The sequence below is a fragment of the Nerophis ophidion genome, linkage group LG05 (assembly GCF_033978795.1).
Source record: "Nerophis ophidion isolate RoL-2023_Sa linkage group LG05, RoL_Noph_v1.0, whole genome shotgun sequence".
In the NCBI taxonomy this organism is placed as follows: Eukaryota; Metazoa; Chordata; class Actinopteri; order Syngnathiformes; family Syngnathidae; genus Nerophis; species Nerophis ophidion.
In genome coordinates this window covers 74,182,173-74,210,109 of record NC_084615.1, presented here as the reverse complement: position 1 = coordinate 74,210,109, position 27,937 = coordinate 74,182,173, and the positions used below count along the sequence as shown (strand labels likewise).

The following is a 27,937-nucleotide window of genomic DNA, read 5'->3' as shown; positions in this document are numbered from 1 at the left end:
ATGTTTACGTCAAATCATTTGGCCTTCTAAGTTAGTTTAATATCAGTTAAAGAGGACCTATGATGATTCCAATTTACATTTGTAACACTTCCTTGTGGCCTCAAACTGCGGTACATGGGCTCAATCTAGTGGTAAACCAAAGAATCACTGAATTAAATATTCAGACACGGTGTAACTGTTCAAACTGTGTGTGAAAATATTAAATATACGTGTTGACTTGTTTTACATATTTATGCATAATGTGTTTTAATAGACTTATACTTCATTTTATTGTCATTCAAATATGAACTTTACAGTATAGATAAGAACAAAATTGTGTTGCATTAGCTTGTTGTAGTGCAGGATAAAAGAGCAATACGGTGCAGATATAAATAAGTAGATCGCTGTGCTGTACAGATCAATATATTGCACTTTTGCATATGCATCCATGTTAATGGATGTACTGTATGTTTGTATGCCGATTGTATTGTACCATATGTCCTGGCAAGAAATCTGCGTTCAAAGGACTCCGGCTTATTAGTGATTCCCAAAGCCCAAAAAAAGTCTGTGGGCTATAGAGCGTTTTCATTTCGGGCTCCAGTACTCTGCAATGCCCAAAGTTCGAGATGCTACCTCAGTAGAAGCATTTAAGTCTCACCTTAAAACTCATTTGTATACTCTAGCCTTTAAATAGACTCCCTTTTTAGACCAGTTGATCTGCCGTTTCTTTTCTTTTTCTCCTATGTCCCACTCTCCCTTGTGGAGGGGGTCCGGTCCGATCCAGTGGCCATGTACTGCTCGCCTGTGTATGGGCTGGGGACATCTCTGCGCTGCTGATCCGCCTCCGCTTGGGATGGTTTCCTGCTGGCTCCGCTGTGAACGGGACTCTCGCTGCTGTGTTGGATCCGCTTTGGACTGGACTCTCGCGACTGTGTTGGATCCATTATGGATTGAACTCTCACAGTATCATGTTAGACCCGCTCGACATCCATTGCTTTCCTCCTCTCCAAGGTTCTCATAGTCATCATTGTCACCGACGTCCCACTGGGTGTGAGTTTTCCTTGCCCTTATGTGGGCCTACCGAGGATGTCATAGTGGTCTGTGCAGCCCTTTGAGACACTAGTGATTTAGGGCTATATAAGTAAACATTGATTGATTGATTGATTGATTGATTGATTGATTGATGTTATATTGTCTTTATATTCCAGCGAGTTAATCCGTTTTGGGGGGGATACTGTTACTGTTACTGTTACTGCCTGTACTATAACTATATAGCGTTATTAGTAGCCAGAGGAGCCTGTTCAGTGCTAGACTGCTTCATCCTGAGTACGGGACTAATAGACTCAAAAACTCCTTTGTCCCACACGCCATTAGACTGTACAACTCCTCTCTGGGGCGGGGGTCAATATATTGCACTTTTGCATATGCATCCATGTTTATGTATGTACTGTATGTTATATTGTCTTTATATTTCAACGAGTTCATCCGTTTTGGGGGGGGATACTGTTACTGTTACTGCCTGTACTATAACTATATAGCGTTATCAGTAGCCAGAGGAGCCTGTTCAGTGCTAGACTGCTTCATCCCAAGTGCAGGACTAATACACTCAAAAACTCCTTTGTCCCACACGCCATTAGACTGTACAACTCCTCTCTGGGGCGGGGGTCAATATATTGCACTTTTGCATATGCATCCATGTTTATGTATGTACTGTATGTTATATTGTCTTTATATTTCAACGAGTTCATCCATTTTGGGGGGGGATACTGTTACTGTTACTGCCTGTACTATAACTATATAGCGTTATTAGTAGCCAGAGGAGCCTGTTCAGTGCTAGACTGCTTCATCCCAAGTGCAGGACTAATAGACTCAAAAGCTCCCTTTGTCCCACATGCCATTAGACTGTACAACTCCTCTCTGGGGTGGGGGGGGTACTAGGATGACAGGGGATGCAAAACAATAACAGTGCAATACGTTTTCATAACATGGTCACTACTGCCTACTTTGTCTTGTTACATTCTTATTTTACTGTTATATTTTAAATTCCCATTGTTCCTTTTTATTTTTTATTGTTATTGTAATATTTCTCTATTTTGTTTCCATTTAAACCCCCATTATTTACTTTTTACTTTTATCTAAATTGATCTCAGCTCTGTACACTGCTGCTGGAATTTTAATTTTCCTGAAGGAACTCTCCTGAAGGAATCAATAAAGTACTATCTATCTATAATGTTGGTCATTTTGGTAGTACTGGGAAAGCCAAAATTTGCCTGAGGTGGTCCATAGTGAAAAACGTTTGGGAGCCACTGGCGTTAGACGTAGTTCGTCCCGTTCCTATTGAAACATTGGGCGACGAGTCCCCTCGATTTTCTCCAGTCTTCATGCTCCGTGCCAGCTGACACAGATCTCCCTTAGGTCTTCTTTGACTGTCTGTCTCCACCTCTTCTTCGGCCTCACACTCTCTTCCTTATTCCACCTTCTGGCATCCAGTCCATTGCCACACTTGCCGGTCTCTCTCTTGTCGGTCGGGAGTACGTGCCCCATCATTCTCTTTCTCCTTCCGGAAAACAATGTCCGACAGTGCTGCTACACCTGCCCTTCTCATTACTTCCTCGTTGGAGATGTGGTCTTTCCAGGAGCTCTTCAGAATTGATCTGAGGCATCATCGGTGGAAGACATCCAGCTTGTTGTTGATACTGGCTGTCTTCATCCACGTCTCACAGGCGTAGGTTGGTGTTGGTATGACCATTGGCATGCAGAGGCATAGCTTGATGGCCGTTGTGACGGCTTTGGACGACCGGATCTGAGGCATCGTCGGTGGAAGACATTCAGCTTGTTGGTGTAATTGTCATTCTTCACCTCCTGGTACCACATTACCTCCAAAACCCTCAAATCTAGACTCCTAACATCCCAGAACAAGCTAGTCCGGTTACTTTTAGACCTCCACTCCAACCCACTTCTCCAAAGTGGGCTGGCTCAGGGTGGAGGACAGAGTACAACAACTTGCACTGAGCCTCGTCTATAAAATCCGCTACACCTCCCTGATACCGAAGTACATGTCAAACTACTTCCTTAACGTAAATGACCGCCATAACCACAACACCAGGGGGAGCTCCACAAACCACGTTAAACCCAGATTCCGATCAAACAAAGGTCTTAACTCATTCTCTTTTTATGCCGCATCAATGTGGAATGCACTCCCAACAGGTGTAAAAGTAAGTGCATCTCTATCCTCCTTCAAAACCGCTCTAAAACTACACCTCCAGGCAATTTCAACCCTTTTCATCCCTTCTCCCCGGGTTGTAAATAACCTAATGTAAATAATCAAATGTATTTCTAATGTATATACTTGTTCTTATGCTATCTGAACTCACTATGTTCTCTGCTGGCTGTACATATCCTACTAAGTAAGACCTACACTGTTTCAATATCCATTTCTCTGTTGATGCAATTGTTGATGACTGAAGTACTGATATCAACCAAAGCTACTCATCCCACCCCCCGGATTGTAAATAATGTAAATAATTCAAAGTATATACTATGATGATTAACTTGTGTGATGACTGTATTATGTTGATAGTATATATTTGTACCATGAATTGATTAACGTGGACCCCGACTTAAACAAGTTGAAAAACTTATTCGGGTGTTACCATTTAGTGGTCAATTGTACGGAATATGTACTGAACTGTGCAATCTACTAATAAAAGTTTCAATCAATCAATCGATCAATCAATTCATCCACGTCTCACAGGCGTAGGTTGTTGTTGGTATGACCACTGACAAGCAGAGACATAGCTTGATGGCCGTTGTGATGGCTTTGGACGACCCGATCTGAGGCATCGTCAGTGGAAGAAATTCAGCTTGTTAATGATACTGGCTGTCTTCCTCCACATCTCACAGGCGTAGGTTGCTGTTGGTATGACCACTGATATCAATCAATCAATCAATCAATGTTTATTTATACAGCCCCAAATCACAAATGTCTCAAAGGACTGCACAAATCATTACGACTACAACATCCTCGGAAGAACCCACAAAAGGGCAAGGAAAACTCACACCCAGTGGGCAGGGAGAATTCACATCCAGTGGGACGCCAGTGACAATGCTGACTATGAGAAACCTTGGAGAGGACCTCAGATGTGGGCAACCCCCCCCCTCTAGGGGACCGAAAGCAATGGATGTCGAGCGGGTCTAACATGATACTGTGAAAGTTCAATCCATAGTGGCTCCAACACAGCCGCGAGAGTTCAGTTTAAGCGGATCCAAGACAGCATCGAGAGTCCCGTCCACAGGAAACCATCTCAAGCGGAGGCGGATCAGCCGCGTAGAGATGTAGAGGCGTAGCTTGATGGCCGTTGTGATGGCTTTGGATGACTAGATGTTTCGGAGCCGTTGGAACACTCCTGAATCTTTGCCAATTCTGTTATTGATGTCTTTCTCCACGTCTCCTGTACTTCAGATGTTACTTCCAAGTTAGGTGAAGTCGTCAACATACTCTGTCATGTTCGTCTATAGTAAGTGGTGGAAAGTGTTGTATTCGTCCAATGGCCATGGCCTTGGTCTTTTCTTGGCTATTCCGTAGTCCGACTTTCTCTTCGTATTCATGGAGATTGTTGGAATACACGCTGAGTATGGCTAACCAGAGACAGGTCATTGGCAAAATCTAGGTCGGTTAATCTGCCCGCTCCCCACTTGATGCCAAAGTTTGCTCCGGTGACGGACTTTTCCATCACAAAGTCAATGACAATTATGAACAGCAATGAAACCACACCCCACCCTCTCCAAATGTATCATCATTTATGTTCTGAAAATGTACATTGTTTAGATATATACTGTACCTTAAAGGCCTACTGAAACCCACTACTACCGACCACGCAGTCTGATAGTTTATATATCAATGATGAAATATTAACATTGCAACACATGCTGATACAGCTTTTTAAGTTGACTTCACGGTGGCAGAGGGGTTAGTGCGTCTGCCTGACAATACGAAGGTCCTGCAGTCCTGGGTTCAAATCCAGGCTCGGAATCTTTCTCTGTGGAGTTTGCATGTTCTCCTCGTGAATGCGTGGGTTCCCTCCGGGTACTCCGGCTTCCTCCCACTTCCAAAGACATGCACCTGGGGATAGGTTGATTGGCAACACTAAATTGGCCCTAGTGTGTGAATGTGAGTGTGAATGTTGTCTGTCTATCTGTGTTGGCCCTGTGATGAGGTGGCGACTTGTCCAGGGTGTACCCCGCCTTCCGCCCGATTGTAACTGAGATAGGCGCCAGCGCACCCCGCGACCCCGAAAGGGAATAAGCGGTAGAAAATGGATGGATAAATTAACATTTTAAATTTCCCGGAGTTTCGTCTTGGAAACGTCGTGTAATGATGACATGTACGCAAGACGTCACACGTTTTTAGGAAGTATGAGCGCTACGCACACACACAGCTAAAAGTGGTCTGCTTTCACGGCAAAATTACACAGTATTTTGGAGATCTGTTTTGCTGAATCTTTTGCAATTTGTTAGATTAATATTGGAGAAGTCACAGTAGAAAGATGGAGTTGGGAAGCTTTAGCCTTTAGCCACACAAACACACGGTGATTCCTTGTTTAAAATTCCCGGAGGTGAAAATGTACTATGGATCAGAGCGGTCAAGCGAACATGAATCCAGACCAAATGTCAACCAGCAGGTTTCGGTGAGAAAATTGTGGTTAAAAAGTCGCTTCTTACCGGAGAAAAGCTGAGCTTGGGCCGTCCATGAAGCTGCCGTCGACTCCCCTGAGACATTGGCGTCAACACACCCGTGGACAAACCCCTCCGACTATCAGGTACTATTAAACTCACTAAAACACTAGCAACACAATAGAAAGATAAGGGATTTCCCAGAATTATCCTAGTTAATGTGTTTAAAAACATTGGAATCTGTCGTTTTTTTTTGTTTGTTTTTTCTAGTCCGTCGCTATCAATATCCTAAAACACAAATCTTTTATCTTCGCTCAAATTACTGGGGAAATTGTCGTTTTCTCGGTCCGAATAGCACTTTTTGTTGGAGGCTCCCATTAAAATCAATGTGAATATGTGAGGAGCCACACTTGCGACGTCATCGTCTGCGACATCCGGTAGAGGCAGGGCTTTTCTCTAAACACCGACAGTTGTGAACTTTATCCTGGATGTTCTCTACTAAATCCTTTCAGCAAAAATATGGCAATATCGCGAAATGATCAAGTATGACACATAGAATGGACCTGCTATTCCCGTTTAGATAAGAAAATCTCATTTCAGTAGGCCTTTAAGGTCGTAACCGCCGTTCTTTTTTCAGACATGGTCAAAAATAAACCACATTAACAATATATTGTGTATGTATCGTCTTGTTATCGATTGTAATGGTTAATGTAAATGTGCGTGAGCAGGTGTGATGTGGGGTGCTGTGGAAGTGGTAGAGCAGTGTTGGATTTTGTTCTGTTGATATGTGTGTTTGAGGTTTTACTGTATTTGTGTGAGGTCCCACTTGAAACGATGATGCATCTCAAGGGGCTACACGGAATAAAATGAATATAGAGCTTCACCGTGTCCACTTGCCAATCGATGTAGACCAGGGGTGGGCATTACGTCGATCGCGATCGACTGGTCGATCTTGGAGGGTGTGTCAGTCGATCTCAAGCCAGGCATTAAAAAATAGACATAAAAATGAGCAATCATCAATCATACCAAGACTTCACTTTCGTCAGTTGTTTGACATTCTCGGCACCCGAGGATCTTGTGAGATGACGCTGGCTGCTGCGAGCTCATATTTAAGAAAAAAATCACTAACAAGGCGGACGCAGAGAAACACATTTTATTTCTAGAGACTCCGTACCTACTGTCAAAACTCTAAAGACCGACTGCACAGTTCCTGTCTTCACCATAAAAGACCTGTTTCATCCTGCCTGTGCTAACAAAATAAGAGCCTCAGAAAGGTAGCGTGCACAAGCTAGCAAGCTACGGAGTTTGATGCCAATGTATTTCTCCCCCGCCCTCAGCGACCGCTTTCTCACTTGCTTGCCCACCCGCACAGTCACTGACGTCACTCACCTGCTGCCAGACATTAAAGGGCCACACACATATGCTACTCTCATAACAAAGTGTTTAAAAACGAGTATGCAAGTTGGACAAATGAGATGCCAAATCCAACCACTTTCATTTGGTATTGGACAGAAAGGAGGACTTTTTTTTTCCTCCATTTGAAAATGCGGACGTTATCAGCACCACTGTCTAATTCCAATCAATGCAAGTCATCAGAATCAGGTAATACACCAACTTATATTCTTGTCTTCATGAAAGAAAGGAATGTATGTGTGTTAAACATGCTTGTATTATCATTAAACACCATTAACTTGTTAACAAAAATGTCTCTTTCATAAATAAATAAATATAAATTATAAATAGGAATGAGGTAGATCTCCTCGACTTGGTCAATTGGAAAGTAGCTCGCCTGCAGAAAAAAGTGTGAGCGCCCCTGATGTAGACGCTCCTTTACAAAAAGCTGCTTTTCGCAGCATTTATTTCACGCTTGCCACAATTATATGGAAATAACTTGGAATACTTTATCCTACCTTGTTTTGTGTTTTCTCGTAGCCTAAAGCAGATGGAAAGGAGCACTAACTGCAATAATGGTGCAAACAAACAAATGACGGATGGACAACACAAAAAGCAACTTCTTTCTAAGGAATTCCAGTCCCCAAATTATACAGTTATTTATTTATTTATTTCTCTAAAATGACTTAAAGGGGCTGTTTGCTACTTTAAAAAAACAACACTGCCTACCTTATTTTACAATTATTGGTTTAACAGAACAGTTGTTGTTTTTTTTATGTCTATATCTTTTTCCAATCACTAATACAGATGGAGGAAATAATCGATTTTTATACACATGGCAATTCGGACATGGACGATTATAAAATCAATTGATAAATGTCAATAATCAGTAATGGATTTATTTATGGACATGGAAATTAATTTAACTGTTTCTTATTACAAATGCACTGTTTTTTTAAGTAGTAAATGATAAAAGCTTATTCAGTGAAACGAATAGAATAGAATAGAATAGACTTTATTGTCTTTATATTTGCATATAACGAGATTAAGGACTCCAATTTAAGGTGCGGTAATGGGAACAAATATGGGCTCAAGAGGTAATAAAGGAAAAACTAACAATTGAAATAAAAAGACTACTATCCAATAAAAATAATAAGCAATCCCGTACAATATACAAAACACTATAAATGTAAAGCCGCACCTATAAACATCAATTAAAGACGCTTCAATAATCGATTTTTAATCCAATCGCAGCTCCTGTATTGTAATTGTAATCAAATCGTGAAGGTGGCTTAATATTACCCCCTCTAATTATGTTGAATAAAAATTGGTCGTCCGTCCAAGCAAATAGTTGGGCTGTCACTCACTGCTGTCTGGTACGCAATATTTTGTTGACTAAGGTCAATACTTCTTTAGAGAGGTTTTCTTTTAGATTTGTTTTTCCAACTCACTGTTGGTAACTGTTGCCACCCGAACGCCTCCCTAGGGATGTGCTTAGGGCACGTCTAGCTGGTAGGAGGCCACGGGGAAGACCCAGGACACGTTGGGAAGACTATGTCTCCCGGCTGGCCTGGGAACGCCTCGGGATCCCCCGGGAAGAGCTAGACGAAGTGGCTGGAGATAGGGAAGTCTGGGCTTCCCTGCTTAGGCTGCTGCCCCCGCGACCCGACCTCGGATAAGCGGAAGATGATGGATGGATGGATGGATGTTGGTAACATACACTATATCAGGGGTCACCAACCTTTTGGAAACCGAGAGCTACTTCTTGGGTACTGATTAATGCGAAGGGCTACCAGTTTGATACACACTTAAATAAATTGCCAGAAATAGCCAATTTGCTCAATTTACCTTTAATAAATACATCTATATATATAAAAAAATCGGGTATTTCTGTCTGTCATTTCCTCGTACATTTTTTTTCCTTTTACGGAAGTTTTTTTTGTAGAGAATAAATGATGAAAAAAACACTTAATTGAACGGTTTAAGAGAATAGAAAACACGAAAAAAATGACAATTAAATTTTGAAACATAGTTCATCTTCAATTTCGACTCTTTAAAATTCATAATTCCACCGAAAAAAATGAAAAGAAAAACTAGTTAATTCGCATCTTTTTGAAAAAAAAAAAAAAAAATGTATGGAACATCATTAGTAATTTTTTCTGATTAAGATTAATTTTAGAATTTTGATGACATGTTTTAAATAGGTCAAACTCCTATCTGCACTTTGTTATAATATACTATTGTTATAGTATTTCTAACAAAGACAAATCATTCTTTCTTCTAGATTTTCCAAAACAAAAATTTAAAAGGAAATTCCAAAGACTTTGAAATAAGATTTAAATCTGATTCTACAGATTTTGTAGATTTGCCAGAATATTATTTTTGAATTTTAATCATAAGTTTGAAGAAATATTTCACAAATATTCTTCGTCGAAAAAACAGAAGCTAAAATGAAGAATTAAATTAAAATAAATGAAATAAATATAAATGGGTTGTACTTGTATAGCGCTTTTCTACCTTCAAGGTACTCAAAGCGCTTTGACACTACTTCCACATTTACACATTCACACACACATTCACACACTGATGGAGGGAGCTGCCATGCAAGGCGCCAACCAGCACCCATCAGGAGCAAGGGTGAAGTGTCTTGCTCAGGACACAACGGACGTGACGAGGTTGGTACTAGGTGGGGATTGAACCAGTGACCCTCGGGTTGCGCACGGCCACTCTCCCACTGCGCCACGCTGTATTCATTATTCTTTGCAATAAAACAAAAAATGCTTGAACATGGATTTAAATTGTCAGGAAAGAAGAGGAAGGAATTTAAAAGGTAAAAAGGTGTTTAAAAATCCTAAAATCATTTTTAAGGTTGTATTTTTTCTCTAAAATGGTCTTTCTGAAAGTTATAAGAAGCAAAGTAAAAAAAATAAATGAATTTATTTAAACAAGTGAAGACCAAGTCTTTAAAATGTTTTCTTGGATTTTCAAGTTCTATTTGAGTTTTGTCTTTCTTAGAATTAAAAATGTCGTAAGTGCTGCTATTTGAGCTATTTTTTAGAACAGGCCGGCGGGCTACTCATCTGGTCCTTACGGGCTACCTGGTGCCCGCGGGCACCGCGTTGGTGACCCCTGCACTATATAGTAGTCATCGGTTGTGCACTGGTGTATTTTGCTTGAAAAAAGCCGGTGACATACTGCAGCTTTATTTCTATGACAAAGGAGGAATACGTAACAAAAATGTTGTCGCAAACATTTTAAGTTTGCTGTTTGCTTCTTTTATAAACAGTACCCTAACATAAAACGTAGGGGCCCCAACGTATGAGATAAGAGCTTTAAGTTGCAAGCAAAAATTTAATTTAAAAGCATTATCATTAGCAATAATTGGCATAACAAATGTCACAGGGAACACCATAAAACCCGACCAAAACATTAAGTCATGCTCGCTCGCATTAGTTTACAACTCGTGATCGACATAACTTTGTTTTCCGACCAGAAGAAATGGATGAAACTCATTGAATTCTAAAAATAAATTGAAGCATGGCACTGCCAGTCTGCACCAAACTGTAGCAGATTGAGTCTAATACCAGCCAAGTGTGTTAAATAATACCTGAATGTCGGGCATTTATCCATGAAAATAAGGAGAAGCTGCTGATGGCCTGTTTGATGGAGAAGCAGGTAATTGCTGTTATCACATGACTCCATAAAACTACTGTAGTTGATCGTAGGACATTCTAATTAATCCATCCATCCATCCATCCATCATCTTCCGCTTATCCGAGGTCGGGTCGCGGGGGCAGCAGCCTAAGCAGGGAAGCCCAGACTTCCCTCTCTCCAGCCACTTCGTCTAGCTCTTCACGGGGGATCCCGAGGCGTTCCCAGGCCAGCCGGGAGACATAGTCTTCCCAACGTGTCCTGGGTCTTCCCCGTGGCCTCCTACCGGTTGGACGTGCCCTAAACACCTCCCTAAGGAGGCGTTCGGGTGGCATCCTGACCAGATGCCCGAACCACCTCATCTAATTAAAACATTTTTATACAACATTGCTTAGCAAAAAGTTTGTTTTTCTTTTTAAAAAGCAGGTTACATGTTAAAGTTGTGCTGTTTTTCGGAGGCCAAGCACCATTTTGATTGATTGATTGATTGAAACTTTTATTAGTAGATTGCTCAGTACAGTACATATTCTGTACAACTGACCACTAAATGGTAACGCCCGAATACGTTTTTTGACATGTTTAAGTCGGGGTCCACCAATTGAATTGATTTGAATTCATTTCAATAGGCGACAGTGATTTGAGAAACAAGTAGTTTGAGTTTAGAACAACAGAGCCAGCTTCTAAATTGAGGTACTAGTCATCAATAAAAACATTCATCTCATGTGATGGTTCAGCCTCCAAGGTTTTATGCAATCCTTAAGGCATATTTGTACCAACCATTTCGGTCCAGTTCCAACTCATAAAACCTTTTTTGCCAGATTTGTACAAAGTGCAACCATTAAGAGTAGCCCATTTTGTTTTAGAGACATTTGTTTTTTGAAAGGAATTATATCTCTGGGTTATGATTTGGGAAGCCATTCGGTGAAATTGTCTTCTTTTTCCTCTGAAACCACTGAGTGATGAACCACTTGAACGTGCACATGAGGTGCCTCTGAGGAAGATTGCAAACACTCAGCTGCGCTCCCACGTCACACCCAGTCGGTCGCAGGGCACACGCTTTCTGGGCAAAAAGTATTTAGCCAGCCACCGATTGTGCAAGTTCTCCCACTTAAAATGATGACAGAGGTCTGTAATTTTCATCATAGGTACACTTCAACTGTGAGAGACAGAATGTGAAAAAACAATCCAGGAATTCACATTGTAGGAATTTTAAAGAATTTATTTGTAAATAATGGTGGAAAATAAGTATTTGGTCAATCGTTCAAAGCTCTCACGGATGGAAGGAGGTTTTGGCTCAAAATCTCACGATACGTGGCCCCATTCATTCTTTCCTTAACACGAATCAATCATCCAGTCCCCTTAGCAGAAAAATAGCCCCAAAGCATGATGTTTCCACCCCCATGCTTCACAGTAGGTATGGTGTTCTTGGGATACAACTCAGTATTCTTCTTCCTCCAAACACGACGAGTTGAGTCTATACCAAAAAGTCCTATGTGGGTTTCATCTGACCACATGACATTCTCCCAATCCTCTGCTGTATCATCCATGTGCTCTCTGGCAAACTTCCGACAGGCCTGGAGATGCACTGGCTTAAGCAGGGGGACACGTCAGTCACTGCAGGATTTGATTCCCTGTCGGCGTAGTGGGTTACTGATGGTAACCTTTGTTACTTTGGTCCCAGCTCTCTGCAAGTCATTCACCAGGTCCCCCCCGATTTTTGCTCACCGTTCTCATGATCATTTTGACCCTACGGGATGAGATCTTGCGTGGAGCCCCAGATCGAGGGAGATTATCAGTGGTCTTGTATGTCTTCCATTTTCTGATAATTGCTCCCGCAGTTGATTTTTTTCACACCAAGCTGCTTGCCTATTGAAGATTCACCCTTCCCAGTCTGGTGCAGGTCTACAATTCTATTCCCGGTGTCTTTCGACAGCTCTTTGGTCTTGGCCATAGTGGAGTTTGGAGTCTGACTGTTTGAGGCTGTGGACAGGTGTCTTTTATACAGATAAAAAGTTCAAACAAGTGCCATTAATACAGTGGAGGACAGATACGTTTCTTAAAGAAGAAGATACAGGTCTGTGAGAGCCAGAGATCTTCCTTGTTTGAAGTGACCAAATACTTATTTCCCACCATAATTTACAAATAAATTCTTTAAAATTCCTACAATGTGAATTCCTGGATTTTTTTTCCACATTCTGTCTCTCACAGTTGAAGTGTACCTATGATGAAAATTACAGACCTCTGTCATCATTTTAAGTGGGAGAACTTGCACAATCGGTGGCTGACTAAATACTTTTTTTGCCCCACTGTACGTTTCAGCTTCACTTCACTGCCAAACCACATGCAATAACAAAAACAGTAACACTCCTTGCGCCAAAATAAGACACGTTTTGACCCCAAGTGCCTCCTCCAATCTACATCAGTCGGCTCATCTTCCCACGCCGCGTCCACAGCGTGACTCTCATGACAGTTATGATGCAAAGTCAGTTCACTTCATTAACATGACAACAACAGGCCTCCCCCTAGTGCCTCGTTGCATGCTTGGACATGAAGGGGACAGCTTATTGATTTGAAAAAAATTAAAATAAACAAACATCAATAAACACAGATGCAGCCTTGTTCTGTTCACACAGGGTCGCTAAATAGCAGTCCGATTATGATATTACACATTTGACTTGAGGTGGATATTTTCAGGCGCCTCGCGGTTCGATCAGATTTCGTTTCTTGTGACGACAATTGGATTCAGAATCGATTCCCGATTCGAACTAATTCTCACAATTAATTGTTCAGTATAAAAAATATACCGTTTGTTCCATTCCAGTGGTTCTGTTACGACTGGTTGGCATAGTGATACCAAATTGGTCCCTTCGTGGATGCGTCGGCATGAACACAGCAACGGTAAGTTTAAATGATTCATTAAACTTAACAAAAACCGACTATGAACAAAAACACTGGAGCTAACAGACAAAAATAAACCAAGGGCGCTAGCATGAAAGCTAGGAATAGAAAATACAAAAACTATACTTGGCACGAAGGACACAAAAGAGTAAACAAAAAACATTCAGCATGAAAGCTGGAATATCGAGTGGCTTAGCATAAGAGCTAGCGAGAAAATACATACGGGTAGTAGGCAGTCGTGAATGTTGCTCGAAGGCAAATTAGAGTCCCAGAAAGAATAACGAAAAGGGACGGGCTTAAATAGGTGAGTAATCAAAAAGTGACAGGTGTGCAGAAACCGTGATTAGCAGGTGGGATCAATCAGCAACCATGGTGACTGACTAAACAGGAAGTAAGGGTGTAGAACAACAGTGATACAACAACTGGAAGTACAAACCATATGTGGTGATCCAAGTAGCGGATCGCAACAGGTTCTCAACCTTTTTTCAGTGATGTACCCCATGTGAACATTTTTTTAATTCAAGTACCCCCTAATCAGAGCAAAGCATTTTTGGTTGAAAAAAAGAGATAAAGAAGTAAAATACAGCACTATGTCATCAGTTTCTGATTTATTAAATTGTATAACAGTGCCAAATATTGCTCATTTGTAGTGGTCTTTCTTGAACTATTTGGAAAAAAAGAGATATAAAAATAACTCAAAACTTGTTGAAAAATAAACAAGTAATTCATTAATAAATAAAGATTTCTACACATAGAAGTAATAATCAACTTAAAGTGCCCTCTTTGGGGATTGTAATAGAGATTCATCTGGATTCCATCCAGCCATCCATTTCTACCGCTTATTCCCTTTCGGGGTCGCGGGGGGCGCTGGCGCCTACCTCAGCTACAATCGGGCGGAAGGTAGGGTACACCCTGGACAAGTCGCCACCTCATCGCAGGGCATCTGGATTGATGAACTTAATTCTAAACATTTCTTCCCAAAGAAGAAATCTTTAACATCAATATTTATGGAACATGTCCACAACAAATCTGGCTCTCAACACTGAATATTGCATTGTTGCATTTCTTTCCACAGTTTATGAACTTAAATTCATATTTGGTTGAAGTATTATTCAATAAATATGTTTATAAAGGATTTTTGAATTGTTGCTATTTTTAGGCTTCACGGTGGCAGAGGGGTTAGTGTGTCTGCCTCACAATACGAAGCTCCTGCAGTCCTGAGTTCAATTCCAGGCTCGGGATCTTTCTGTGTGGAGTTTGCATGTTCTCCCCGTGACTGCGTGGGTTCCCTCCGGGTACTCCGGCTTCCTCCCACTTCCAAAGACATGCACCTGGGGATAGGTTGATTGGCAACACTAAATTGGCCCTAGTGTGTGAATGTTGTCTGTCTATCTGTGTTGGCCCTGCGATGAGGTTGCGACTTGTCCAGGGTGTGCGCCGCCTTCCGCCCAATTGTAGCTGAGATAGGCGCCAGCGCCCCCCGCGACCCCAAAAGGGAATAAGCGGTAGAAAATTGGATGGATGGATGTTATTTTTAGAATATTTTTGAAAAATCTCACGTACCCCTTGGCATACCTTCAAGTTCCCCCAGAGGTACGCGTACCCCCATTGGAGAACCACTGTTCCAGACCATAAGGTGTACCGGATTAAAAGGCGCACTGCAGATGAATGGTCTATTTTCGATCTTTTTTCATATATAAGGCGCACCGGATGATAGGGCCTATTAAAGGATTCATATTATTATTATATTTTTCTAAATGTAAAACTCTTCCTTGTGGTCTACATCAGTGGTCCCCAACCACCGGGCTGCGGCCCGGTCGGTATCAATCGGGCCACGGCCCGGTACCGGGCCGCAGCCCGGTGGTTGGGGACGTTTTTGTCATGAAAAAGGGAGTTTTTTTGTGGTTGGTGCACTATTTGTAAGTGTATATTGTGTTTGTTATGTTGATTTAATTAAAAAAAAAAAAAATGTATTTATTTTTTTATTTTATTTTTTTATAAAAAATTCTTCTGCGGCCCGGTATCGGGCTGTGGCCCGATTGGTACCGGGCCGTAGAATAATTTTTTATAAAAAAATATATATATATATATTTTTTTTTTTTAATTAAATCAACATAAAAAACACAATATACACTTACAAATAGTGCACCAACCACAAAAAAAACTCCCTTTTTCATGACAAAGAAGAAAAAAAAAGAAAAGAAAAAAAAGGACACCCCACCCGGGCCGCGGGACAAATTATTAAGCGTTGACCGGTCCGCGGATACAAAAAGGTTGGGGACCACTGGTCTACATAACATGTAATGGTGGTTCTTTGGTCAAAATGTTGCATAGATTATGTTTTACAGATCATCTTCAAGCCGCTTTCTGACAGCTGCTTCAGGATGCGCCGTTGTGTGGGCGGTCTTATTTACGTGCCTCCACTTCGACAGCGTCTTCTACCCATCATCTTTGTTGTAGCGGTGTAGCGTGCAAGGATGGGAGTGGAAGAAGTCTCAAAAGATGGATCAAACTGTTTTAATGACATTCAGACTTTACTTCAATCAATACTGCAGCAAGTCGCCACTTATTTAGGATAATTAAAAGATATTGACACATGAAAAATCCATGTTTATTGAGTTTGAGCGGAATAAATGACAATGATACTGTTTTATGGTAATAAAAATCCACAATATATATTCCTCATACCTGTGTATTTCTCCGAGACTAATTATTGTCTGCGTTTTTATTGTTTGTTTACTTTTATCCAACTATTTTCTACTGCTTGTCCCTTTTGGGGTCGCGGTGGGGTGCTGGAGCCTATCTCAGCTGCATTCGGGCGGAAGGCAGGGTACACCCTGGACAAATCGCCACTTATTTATGATAATTAAATTTTTACTTTGTAAACGGGTTATAGTTGTATCGTGCTTTTCTACCTTCAAGGTACTCAAAGAGCTTTGACACTATTTCCACATTCACCCATTCACACACACATTCACATATTGATGGCGTGCAAGGCCCTAACCAGGACCCATCAGGAGCAAGGGTGAAGTGTCTTGCTCAAGGACACAACGGATGGTGGCGAGGTTGGTAGAAGGTGGGGATTGAACCAGGAACCCTCAGGTTGCTGGAACGGCCACTCTCCCAACCGCGTCACACCGTCCCCACAGGGCAGTTACACTTACTGTATTAACACTTTGTAGGGGGCAACATACCTCAATGACCAATAGACCATAAACTATACATATTGCCGTCTAATGTCTTGGACTTGCAACTGCAATTCAGTATGTGTTAATGAAACAAGAGGTAAGAACTGGATAGCTGTTATTATTATCAGCTCATTTTTAAATGTTGCAAATAGAAAAATAGATTTTATCATCAACAACATTCAATATTTATCAACTCAAACAAATGTACCGGTTGCATACCGGTACAGATTTGGTTGAAATGTAACCTGTACCCATCCATCCATTTTCTACCTCTTATTCCCTTTGGGGTCGCGGGGGGCGCTGGTGCCTATCTCAGCTACAATCGGGCGGAAGGCGGTGTACACCCTGGACAAGTCGCCACCTCATTGAGGGCCAACACATATAGACAGACAACATTCACACACTAGGGCCAATTTAGTGATGGTAAATGGACTCAGGACCTTCGTATTGTGAGGCAGACGTACTAACCCCTCTCCCCCCCTTAAGCCCCAAACTGAACTGTACCCATGCCTAGTTATGATGAGGATCTTTGACTGGCAATGTTGCAGTGGTTCCTTAAAAAACTATGGCTGTGTTTATTGAGTTTGAACGTAATAAATGACAATGATGTTGTTTTATGGCAATAAAAATCCACAGTGGGCAGCCTGGTGGAACAGGGGTTAGTGCATATGCCTCACAATACGAAGGTTCGATCCCGGGCTTGGGATCTTTTTGTGTGGAGTTTGCATGTTCTCCCCGTTACTGTGTGGGTTCCCTCCGGGTACTCCGGCTTCCTGTACTCCAAAGACATGCACCTGGGGATAGGTTGATTGGTAACACTAAATTGGTGTGAATGTGAGTGTGAATGTTGTTTGTCTATCTCAGGGGTGTCAAACTTTTTGTAAGGGGCGCTGGAAGCCGGCAGACCCGTCAGCGATCCTGTTCTGTCTCCCTGTAATGTTTGTCTGATCTTGAATGGGATTGTGCTGAAAATTGTAATTTTCCTGAAGGAACTCTCCTGACGGAATAAATAAAGTACTATCTAATCTAAACTCAAATACAGAGTGGGTCAAAATTTAAAACTGAACAAAGCTGCGGGCCAAAGTTGAACAAACTAACCTTTTAACCTTCCTCTTGTGTTAGCTTTCTGTTACCATCTCTTATGTTAACAGGTCGGTTTATGACCCATGTTTTAAATCAGCTGTAAAATACACTAAAAACAATTATCTATCATCCAATTTGTTTCTCATCTCTTGGTTACCTCGTTAGGCTTCCTTATCCTTGAAAATATTGGTTTTGATATTTTTGGTTTGGGCCATTGGGCCTTTTTTTGTCAGTATCACCCTCGATTTCAATTTTTAAAAATGGTAAAACGAACCTCAAGAGAATCATATAAATTAAAAAAAAAAGTTGTTGTGTTACCTAACTATTACTAAGGGGTATTAGAACACATCTCTTAAATAAATGTGTTTTATTTATTTTTTCATTTTAAGAATTTTAACTATAGTAACATATATGGTGTTACGGGTCAATCTCGACCCATATATATTTACTTCAAGAAAAAGGCTAAAACGTATTTTTTTCAGCAACAGAAATCCAACATCAAACAAACAACCAATCAAGCAAATGAAACCAAGAGAAATAGATTACTAGTTCCAAAACTAATAAAAAAAAAACAAAATCAGAGTGGCAAAAAGTGACACTTTTAGTGTCCGTCTTTTGTTTGTTTTTGTACAGGATAACAAGGTAAAATGAGAATCCACTAAAGCTCACATGATTGGGAGAGGAGCTGGCTGTCAGTGTGTTCAGTTTTGGCTCTTATCATTGCTTTATCATCTTATTTTTATAACCGGGTCGAAACCGACCCTAACAACACCAAGCGCATAATTTCTACCAGAGCATTTTATAATTTAGTGAAAAATATTAAAATGTTTTATTTTGTTGACAAAGAGGTTCCTGACAAAATCAAAAAGCTTTGATGCAAAAAAATAAATGTATGTGGTGTTTTTATGCATTTAAAAACTAAAACGGGTCGGTGCCGACCCTAACACAAGACGAAGGTTAATAGGGACCCAAACAAGTTTTGTATTGAATATTAAACAAGCAAGGCTTATATAACTTTATAGTCACGTGCAAAATCGAGTTTCAAATTATAATAATAAAGATTAAAAAATATCAATGGCATATCAAATACAATTTAAATAAAAATTGGGGGGGGGCGGGGTTTGGTGGTAGCGGCGATGTATATTGTAGCGTCCCGGAAGAGTTAGTGCTGCAACGGGTTCTGGGTATTTCTTCTGTTGGGTTTATGTTGTGCTACGGTGGGGATGTTCTCCCAAAATGTGTTTGTCATTTTTGTTTGGTGTGGCTTCACAGTGTGGCGCATATTTGTAAAAGTGTTAAAGTTGTTTATGCGGCCACCCTCAGTGTGACCTGTATGGCTGTTGATCAAGTATGCTTGCATTCACTTGTGTGTTAAAGCCGCATATATTATGTGACTGGGCCGGCACGTTGTTTGTAAGGCGGAAAAAGCGGACGTGACGATCAGGTGGCGACTTGTCCAGGGTGTACACCGCCTTCCACCCGATTGTAGCTGAGAAAGGCTCCAGCGCCCCCCGCGTTCCCAAAGGGAATACGCGGCAGAAAATGGATGGATGGATGGTGTGAATGTGAGTGTGAATGTTGTCTGTCTATCTGTGTCCAGGGTGTACACCGCCTTCCACCTGATTGTAGCTGAGAAAGGCTCCAGCGCCCCCCGCGTTCCCAAAGGGAATACGCGACAGAAAATGGATGGATGGATGGTGTGAATGTGAGTGTGAATGTTGTCTGTCTATCTGTGTTGGCCCTGCGATGAGGTGGCGACTTGTCCAGGGTGTACAACGCCTTCCACCCGATTGTAGCTGAGATAGGCTCCAGCACCTCGGCGACCCCAAAAGGGACAAGCGATAGAAAATGGATGCATGGATGGATAAAAAATCCACAGTATATATTACTCATATCCTTGTATTTCCCCAAGACAAATTACCGTAGTTCCTTAAATTTCCGCAGGGTATATAGTACGCACCTGCCTTGAATTACTGTTGGGTCATAAATAATTAGCACATGCTTAAACTCGTGATGTCACGAGTGACACTTCCCCCGTCATCATTTTCAAAACGGAGGAGGCTGATTACAATACAGGTAATTTGAAATTGCATAAAGGGAAGAAGATTAAGAGCTATTCAGTGTGATTTAAGGTCCAAACTTACATCACACTCAATTTTTTACTGCATACCTTTGGTAAGTGCCAGAGCGAGAAGAGGTTTTAAAATAATTAGCGCATGCTTACTTTTACCGTATGCCTTTGGTAAGCGCAGGAACGAGAAGAGGTTTTCAATTAATTAGCGCCCCGGAGGCAATTGAAGGAAATACGGTATGTACAATTTTGAAGTGTGCACCTTTATCCAGATCTGCACCTCGAAGGGATTTAAATTTTGAATTTGAAACTGAATTCAATTGAAATACTGAAAAAAACGGACGGGATCAGCACCTTTACCTGGATCTGCACCAAAAGTGGATGTGACACGCAAGCCCAAAATGACGACCATTTATCCATCCAATGACGAACTAGTAGACAACTTGAGGCAATTTGTGCCAAATGCTGCATCACCACTTCAAACTTCACTAAACTTTCAGTAAAAGTTCTCCTCACCTGAAGCGTAAGCAATTCCAATCCAAGTCCGGTAGAAAAAGTTCAAATGCGTCTTCATCTCCAACAAGTCCTGCTCCCACAAGTGCAACAGGTTGAACGGCGTTTGATTCCACTGAATTCCACGTATTTTATTTATTTTTATTTTATTTATTTTTTTCTAGAGCCTGCAGAACTGCGTGGCTTGACTGAGAGTGCCCACGAAGTTAAGCCTGGCCAGTCGACGCGTGCGTAAAAGTTGTGGATTCAGGATCCTGAAAGCTGCGTGGTTAAAAAAAAAAAAAAAAAAGGATGGAAAAGGATGCATAGGAAGTGAAGGGGAATTACAATGAGTTCCTCTTCCTTGGCTCGTGACTGACGCGCGTGCACACCCACGAAGGCAACTCTCCACGGCGTGCGTGTGCGCGACAGTCCTGGCATGTGCATCCTGACTGTTCAACACACAAGGACGCATTAACCTTAATGTAGGGCAGGGGTCACCAACCCGGTGCCCGCGGGCACCAGGTAGCCCGTAAGGACCAGAAGAGTCGCCCGTTTGCCTGTTCTAAAAATAGCTCAAATAGCAGCACTTACCAGTGAGCTGCATCAATTTTTTAAATTTTGTTTATTTACTAGCAAGCTGGTCTCGTTTTGCTCGACATTTTTAATTCTAAGAGGGACAAAACTCAAATGGAATTTGAAAATCCAAGAAAATATTTTAAAGACTTGCTTTTCACTTGTTTAAATAAATTCATTAATTTTTTTTTACTTTGCTTCTTATAACTTTCAGAAAGACAATTTTAAAGAAAAAATACAGCCTTAAAAATGATTTTAGTATTTTTCAGAACATATACCTTTTTGCCTTTTAAATTCCCTCCTCTTCATTCCTGACAATTTAAATCAATGTTCAAGCATTTTTTTATTGTAAAGAATAATAAATAATATTTAATTTAATTTTTCATTTTAGCTTCTGTTTTTTTGATGAAGAATATTTGTGAAATATTTCTTCAAATGTATTACGATTAAAATTCTAAAAAATTATTCTGGCAAATCTAGAAAATCTGTAAAATCAAATGTAATCTTTTTTTAAATTATTTTGAATTTCTTTTAAATTTTTTGCTATGGGAAATCTAGAAGAAATAATGATTTGTTGTTGTTAGAAATACAGCTTGGTCCAATTTGTTATATATTCTAACAAAATACAGATTGGATTTTAACCTATTCAAAACATGTCATCAAAAATCTAAAATTAATATTAATCAGGAAAAATTACCAATGATGTTCCAGAAATTTTTATTTTTATTTTTTCAAAAAGATTCAAATTAGCTAGTTTTTCTTTTCTTTTATTGTAAAGAATAATAAATAATATTTAATTAATTTTTCATTTTAGCTTGTTTTTTTGACAAAGAATATTTGTGAAATATTTCTTCAAATGTATTATGATTTAAATTCTAAAAAATTATTCTGGCAAATCTAGAAAATCTGTAGAATCAAATTTAATCTTTTTAAAAATTATTTTGAATTTCTTTAAAAAATTTTGCTATGGGAAATCTAGAAGAAATAATGATTTGTTTTTGTTAAAAATACAGCTTGGTCCAATTTGTTATATATTCTAACAAAATACAGATTGGATTTTAACCTATTCAAAACATGTCATCAAAATTCTAAAATTAATCTTAATCAAGAAAAAGTACTAATTATGTTCCAGAAATTATTTTTTTAATTTTTTCAAAAAGATTCAAATTAGCTAGTTTTTCTTTTCTTTTATTGTAAAGAATAATAAATAATATTTAATTTATTTTTTCATTTTAGCTTCTGTTTTTTTGACGAAGAATATTTGTGAAATATTTCTTCAAATGTATTACGATTAAAATTCTAAAAAATTATTCTGGCAAATCTAGAAAATCTGTCAAATCAAATTTAATCTTTTTTAAAATTATTTTGAATTTCTTTTAAATTTTTTGTTCAGGAAAATCTAGAAGAAATAATGATTTGTTTTTGTTAGAAATACAGCTTGGTCCAATTTGTTATATATTCTAACAAAATACAGATTGGATTTTAACCTATTCAAAACATGTCATCAAAATTCTAAAATTAATATTAATCAGGAAAAATTACTAATGATGTTCCAGAAATTATTTTTTTTATTTTTTCAAAAAGATTCAAATTAGCTAGTTTTTCTTTTCTTTTATTGTAAAGAATGATAAATAATATTTAATTTAATTTTTCATTTTAGCTTCTGTTTTTTCGACAAAGAATATTTGTGAAATATTTCTTCAAATGTATTATGATTAAAATTCTAAAAAATTATTCTGGCAAATGTAGAAAATCTGTAGAATCAAATGTAATCTTTTTTGAAATTATTTTGAATTTCTTTTAAATTTTTTGTTCAGGAAAATCTAGAAGAAATAATGATTTGTTTTTGTTAGAAATACAGCTTGGTCCAATTTGTTATATATTCTAACAAAATACAGATTGGATTTTAACCTATTTAAAACATGTCATCAAAATTCTAAAATGTATCTTAATCAGGAAAAATTACTAATGATGCTCCATAAATTATTTTTTTTATTTTTTCAAAAATATTTAAATCAGCTAGTTTTTCTCTTCTTTTTTTCGGTTGAATTTTGAATTTTAAAGAGTCGAAATTGAAGATAAACTATGTTTAAAAATTAAATTTTCAATTTTTTTTCTCCTCTTTTAAACCGTTCAATTAAGTGATTTTTTTCATCATTTATTCTCTACAAAAAACCTTCCGTAAAAGGAAAAAAAATGTACGACAGAATGACAGAAATACCCATTTACACACATACATATATATATATATATATATATATATATCCATCCATCCATCCATTTTCTACCGCTTATTCCCTTTTGGGGTCGCGGGGGGCGCAGGTGCCTATCTCAGCTACAATCGGGCAGAAGGCGGGGTACACCCTGGACAAGTCGTATATATATATATATGTATATATATATATATATATTTATCAAAGGTAAATTGAGCAAATTGGCTATTTCTGGCAATTTATTAAGTGTGTATCAAACTGCTAGCCCTTCGCATTAATCAGTACCCAAGAAGTAGCTCTTGGTTTCAAAGAGGTTGGTGACCCCTGATGTAGACTATATAAAGTAATATAGACTGTAAAAAATAATGTAGTCCATAAAAAAAAAAATGATCATCTAATTTGGGGCAAAGTTAATGCACATGCCAGATTTTTTTCCCCTTAGGAATGATTTTTTTTATTACCTTGGAAATCATTTGGGCAATTTAGTTTGCAGCTGCAGGAACATCAAATATTCATTGCATGCACAGAGGAATCATGCAGGGCCTGCTCTAGTTTATTTGAGGCCCCGCACTCGGGAGTGGATTTTTGCAACATTTGCAACGCAACAATCTGAAGAAAGGATATATTCGTTATTCAAATACCGTATTTTCCGGGCTATAAGGCTTTTTGATTGATTGATTGAAACTTTTATTAGTAGATTGCACAGTACAGTACATATTCCGTACAATTGACCACTAAATGGTAACACTCGAATACGTTTTTCAACTTGTTTAAGTCGGGGTCCACGTTAATCAATTCATGGTACAAATATATACTATCAACATAATACAGTCATCACAGAAGTTAATCATCATAGTATATACATTGAATTATTTACATTATTTACAATCCGGGGGGTGGGATGAGGAGCTTTGGTTGATATCAGAACTTCAGTCATCAACAATTGCATCAACAGAGAAATGGACATTGAAACAGTGTAGGTCTGACTTAGTAGGATATGTACAGCCAGCAGAGAACATAGTGAGTTCACATAGCATAAAAACAAGGATATACATTAGAAATACATTTGATTATTTACATTAGGTTATTTACGGACGTGACAAGGTTGGTACTAGGTGGGGATTGAACCAGGGACCCTCGGGTTTCGCACGGCCACTCTTCCACTGCGCCACGCCGTCCCCACACATTCACGGGGAGGACATGCAAACTCCACACAGAAAGATCCCTAGCCCGGGATTGAACCCTGACTACTCAGGACCTATTAATATTATGACACGATAAATGGGGTGAACAAGTATTTGATAACCAGATTGTTATCAAATGCTACTAAATAACATTATCAAAACATTTTTGGTCCCATTTGCTTTATTAAAATAAATGAAATATTTGGAGCGTTAATACAGTTCTGTATTTGTATCAGAAGGATCACTATTTATTCTAGATGAAATCTAACTTCCTATAAATTGTTTTGTCTTATAGTCCAGTCTGGAGAAGTATTTCATCCTGGATATATAATCCTCCATATTGGCAAATACATTCATTCATTCATTTCGTTTCATTCAAAGCTGTGAAACAGTTTTGCATCGGACAAAAGAACACACAAACGCTGGCTTCCCTGTATTACCAACGTCAAGTTTTTTTTAAAGTATAGTTGTTTGAAAAAAAAAAAACGTGCCCCAGAGGGTAGAAACTTGAGGGTTCCAGGTTCAATTCCAGCTTCCACCATCCTAGTCACGGTCGTTATGTCCTTGGGCATGACACTTTACCTGCTTTCCACCCAATGCCACTCACACTACTGTAGGAATGGGAATCAATATCAACTAATCAATATTTATTTATTTATATAGCCCTAAATCGCAAGTGTCTCAAAGGGCTGCACAACATCCTCGGTTCAGAGCTCACAAAAGGGCAAGGAAAAACTCACAACCCAGTGGGACGTCAATGTGAATGACTATGAGAAACCTTGGAGAGGACCGCAGATGTGGATGACCCCTCCCCCCTCTAGGTGAGAATGTGTCTAACATAATAGTGTGAAAGTCCAATCCATGGTGGATCTAACATAATATTGAGAGTCCAGTCCATGGTGGGGCCAGCGGGAGACCATCCCGAGCGGGGAGATGAATCGCGGGAATTCATGTTTGGTGGTGGTCGGAGGGGTGGAATTGCAGCCCCGTTTCCGTCAGTCCACCCCAGGGCAGCTGTGGCCACAAATGTAGCTTACCACCATCAATGTGAGAATGTGAAGTGAATGCATGATGGGTTCTCAGGTCTCGCTGAAGCATATACTGACTGACTGAGGGGGTTATGTCAAGCAGCGCTTGCAAATGAGTCCACACCCTGTGGCTTTGAACTCGTCCAGTCCACCCCAGCTCTTAAGACGTCGTCGGGGAGGGAGGTTATTTAAATAGAGACTCTAAATTGTCTTTGGGTGTGAATAGCCTGTGATTGAATGGTGACCAGTTCAGGGTTTATCCCACCACTCACCCAAGTCTACTGATAGGATCCAGCTTAAGACCCAGGACACGTTGGGAAGACTATGTCTCCCGGCTGGCCTGGGAACGCCTCGGGATCCCCCGGGAAGAGCTAGACGAAGTGGCTGGGGAGAGGGAAGTCAGGGCTTCCCTGCTTAGGCTGCTGCCCCCGCGACCCGACCTCGGATAAGCGGAAGAAGATGGATGGATGGATATATATATATATATATATGTATATATATATATATATATATATATACACTCAAATATCACAATATAATCATTTTATATATAAATATATATATATATATATTTATATATATATATATATATATATATATATATATATATATATATATATATATATATATAAACATATATATCAGGGTTGTACGGTATACCGGCATTAGTATAGTACTGTAATACTAATGAATCATATTCGGTACTATACCGCCTCTGAAAAATACCGGTCCCCCATCGTCATCTCGTCGTGTCATTGCTGGTGTACAAGCAGACGAGCATGTTCAGCAGCGCCGAATTACAGAGTACTTACAAACAGACACAGTGTGTAGACAGAAAAGGGAGACCTTAAAAACTAACGATAAAGGTGAAGCTATAACACAGAGACACTTGTGATTTAGGGCTATATAAATAAACATTGATTGATTGATTGATTGATTGATTGATTGATTGATTGATTGATTGATTGAAATGCCCATGCTTTAACACATGGCTGGCTAGCTCGCGGATAAACTCCAGCTGCAGTCGGCAGTGTTTTAGCTACTTCTAAATCACTAATCCTCGCCTCCATGGCAACAAATTAAAATAAGTTTCTTTTAAGTATCATCCCTGCAGGACGAGGAATAGATAAACATTCTTTACTACACGCCGTAGCTCACCGGCGTCACAATGTAAACAATTGCCATTGGTGGATCTACACCTAACATCCACTGTAATGATACCAAGTACAGGAGCGTATCTAGTCGATACTACTATAATTACGTAGATATTTTTTGGCATCACAACATCTTTCTTTTTTTTAAACTGTATATTATGTTTATTAACTCAGGAAATAGGTCCCTGGACACATGAGGACTTTGAATATGACCAATGTATGATCCTGTAACTACTTGGTATCGAATTGATAGCTAAATTTGCGGTATCATCCAAAACTAATGTAAGGCATCAAAACAACAGAAGAATAAGTGATTATTACATTTTAACAGAAGTGTAGACAGAACATGTTAAAAGAGAAAGTAAGCAGATATTAACAGCAAATGAACAAGTAGATTGCTAAATAATTTTCTTCCACTTGTCCTTAATAATGTTGACAGAAGAATAAAATGGAAAATGACACAATATGTTACTGCATATGTCAGCAGACTATATCAGGAGCCTTTGTTTGATACTTACTACTAAAAGACAAGTTGTCTTTTATGTTCACTATTTTATTTAAGGACAAAATTGCAATTAGAAACATATGTTTAATGTACCGAAAGATTTTTTTTTTTAAATAAAGCCAATAATGCAATTTTTTGTGGTCCAATTTATTTAGAAAAGTATCAAAGTACCGGGGCTTCACGGTGTCAGAGGGGTTAGTGCGTCTGCCTCACAATACGAAGCTCCTGCAGTTCTGGGTTCAAATCCAGGCTCGGGATCTTTGGAGTTTGCATGTTCTCCCCGTGAATGCGTGGGTTCCCTCCGGGTACTCCGGCTTCCTCCCACTTCCAAAGACATGCACCTGGGGATAGGTTGATTGGCAACACTAAATTGGCCCTAGTGTGTGAATGTGAATGTTGTCTGTTTATCTGTGTTGGCCCTGTGATGAGGTGGCGACTTGTCCAGGGTGTACCCCGCCTTCCACCCGATTGTAGCTGAGATAGGCGCCAGCGCCCCCCGCGACCCCAAAAGGCAATAAGCGGTAGAAAATGGATGGATGGATCAAAGTACTGAAGAGTATCAAAATAATTTTGGTATCGGGACAACACTAATATACAATATATGTATATCCATCCATCCGTTTTCTACCGCTTATTCCCTTTGGGATGGCGGGGGGCGCTGGTGCCTATCTCACCTACAATCGGGCGGAAGGCGTCGCACACTCTGGACAAGTCGCCACCTCATCGCAGAGCCAACACAGATAGACAGAAAACATTCGCACTCACATTCACACACTAGGGCCAATTTAGTGTTGCCAATATATATATATATATTCATTTATTTATTTATTTATTCCTAACAACAAACAAA

General features: G+C 39.6%; 1 protein-coding gene across 3 annotated transcripts in view; it reads right to left on the bottom strand.

The window, feature by feature from the left end:
• The window catches only part of flt4 (fms related receptor tyrosine kinase 4), a 313,067-nt gene extending 292,370 nt beyond the window's left edge, over positions 1 to 20,697 (bottom strand). For all 3 annotated transcript variants that reach the window (XM_061901973.1, XM_061901974.1, XM_061901976.1), the window contains exon 1: positions 20,452 to 20,697. In XM_061901973.1, the coding sequence (XP_061757957.1) occupies positions 20,452 to 20,509 (58 nt within the window). In that variant the 5' untranslated portion in view covers positions 20,510 to 20,697. The remainder of the gene's footprint in view (positions 1 to 20,451) is intronic.
• Positions 20,698 to 27,937: the final 7,240 nt, after the last annotated feature.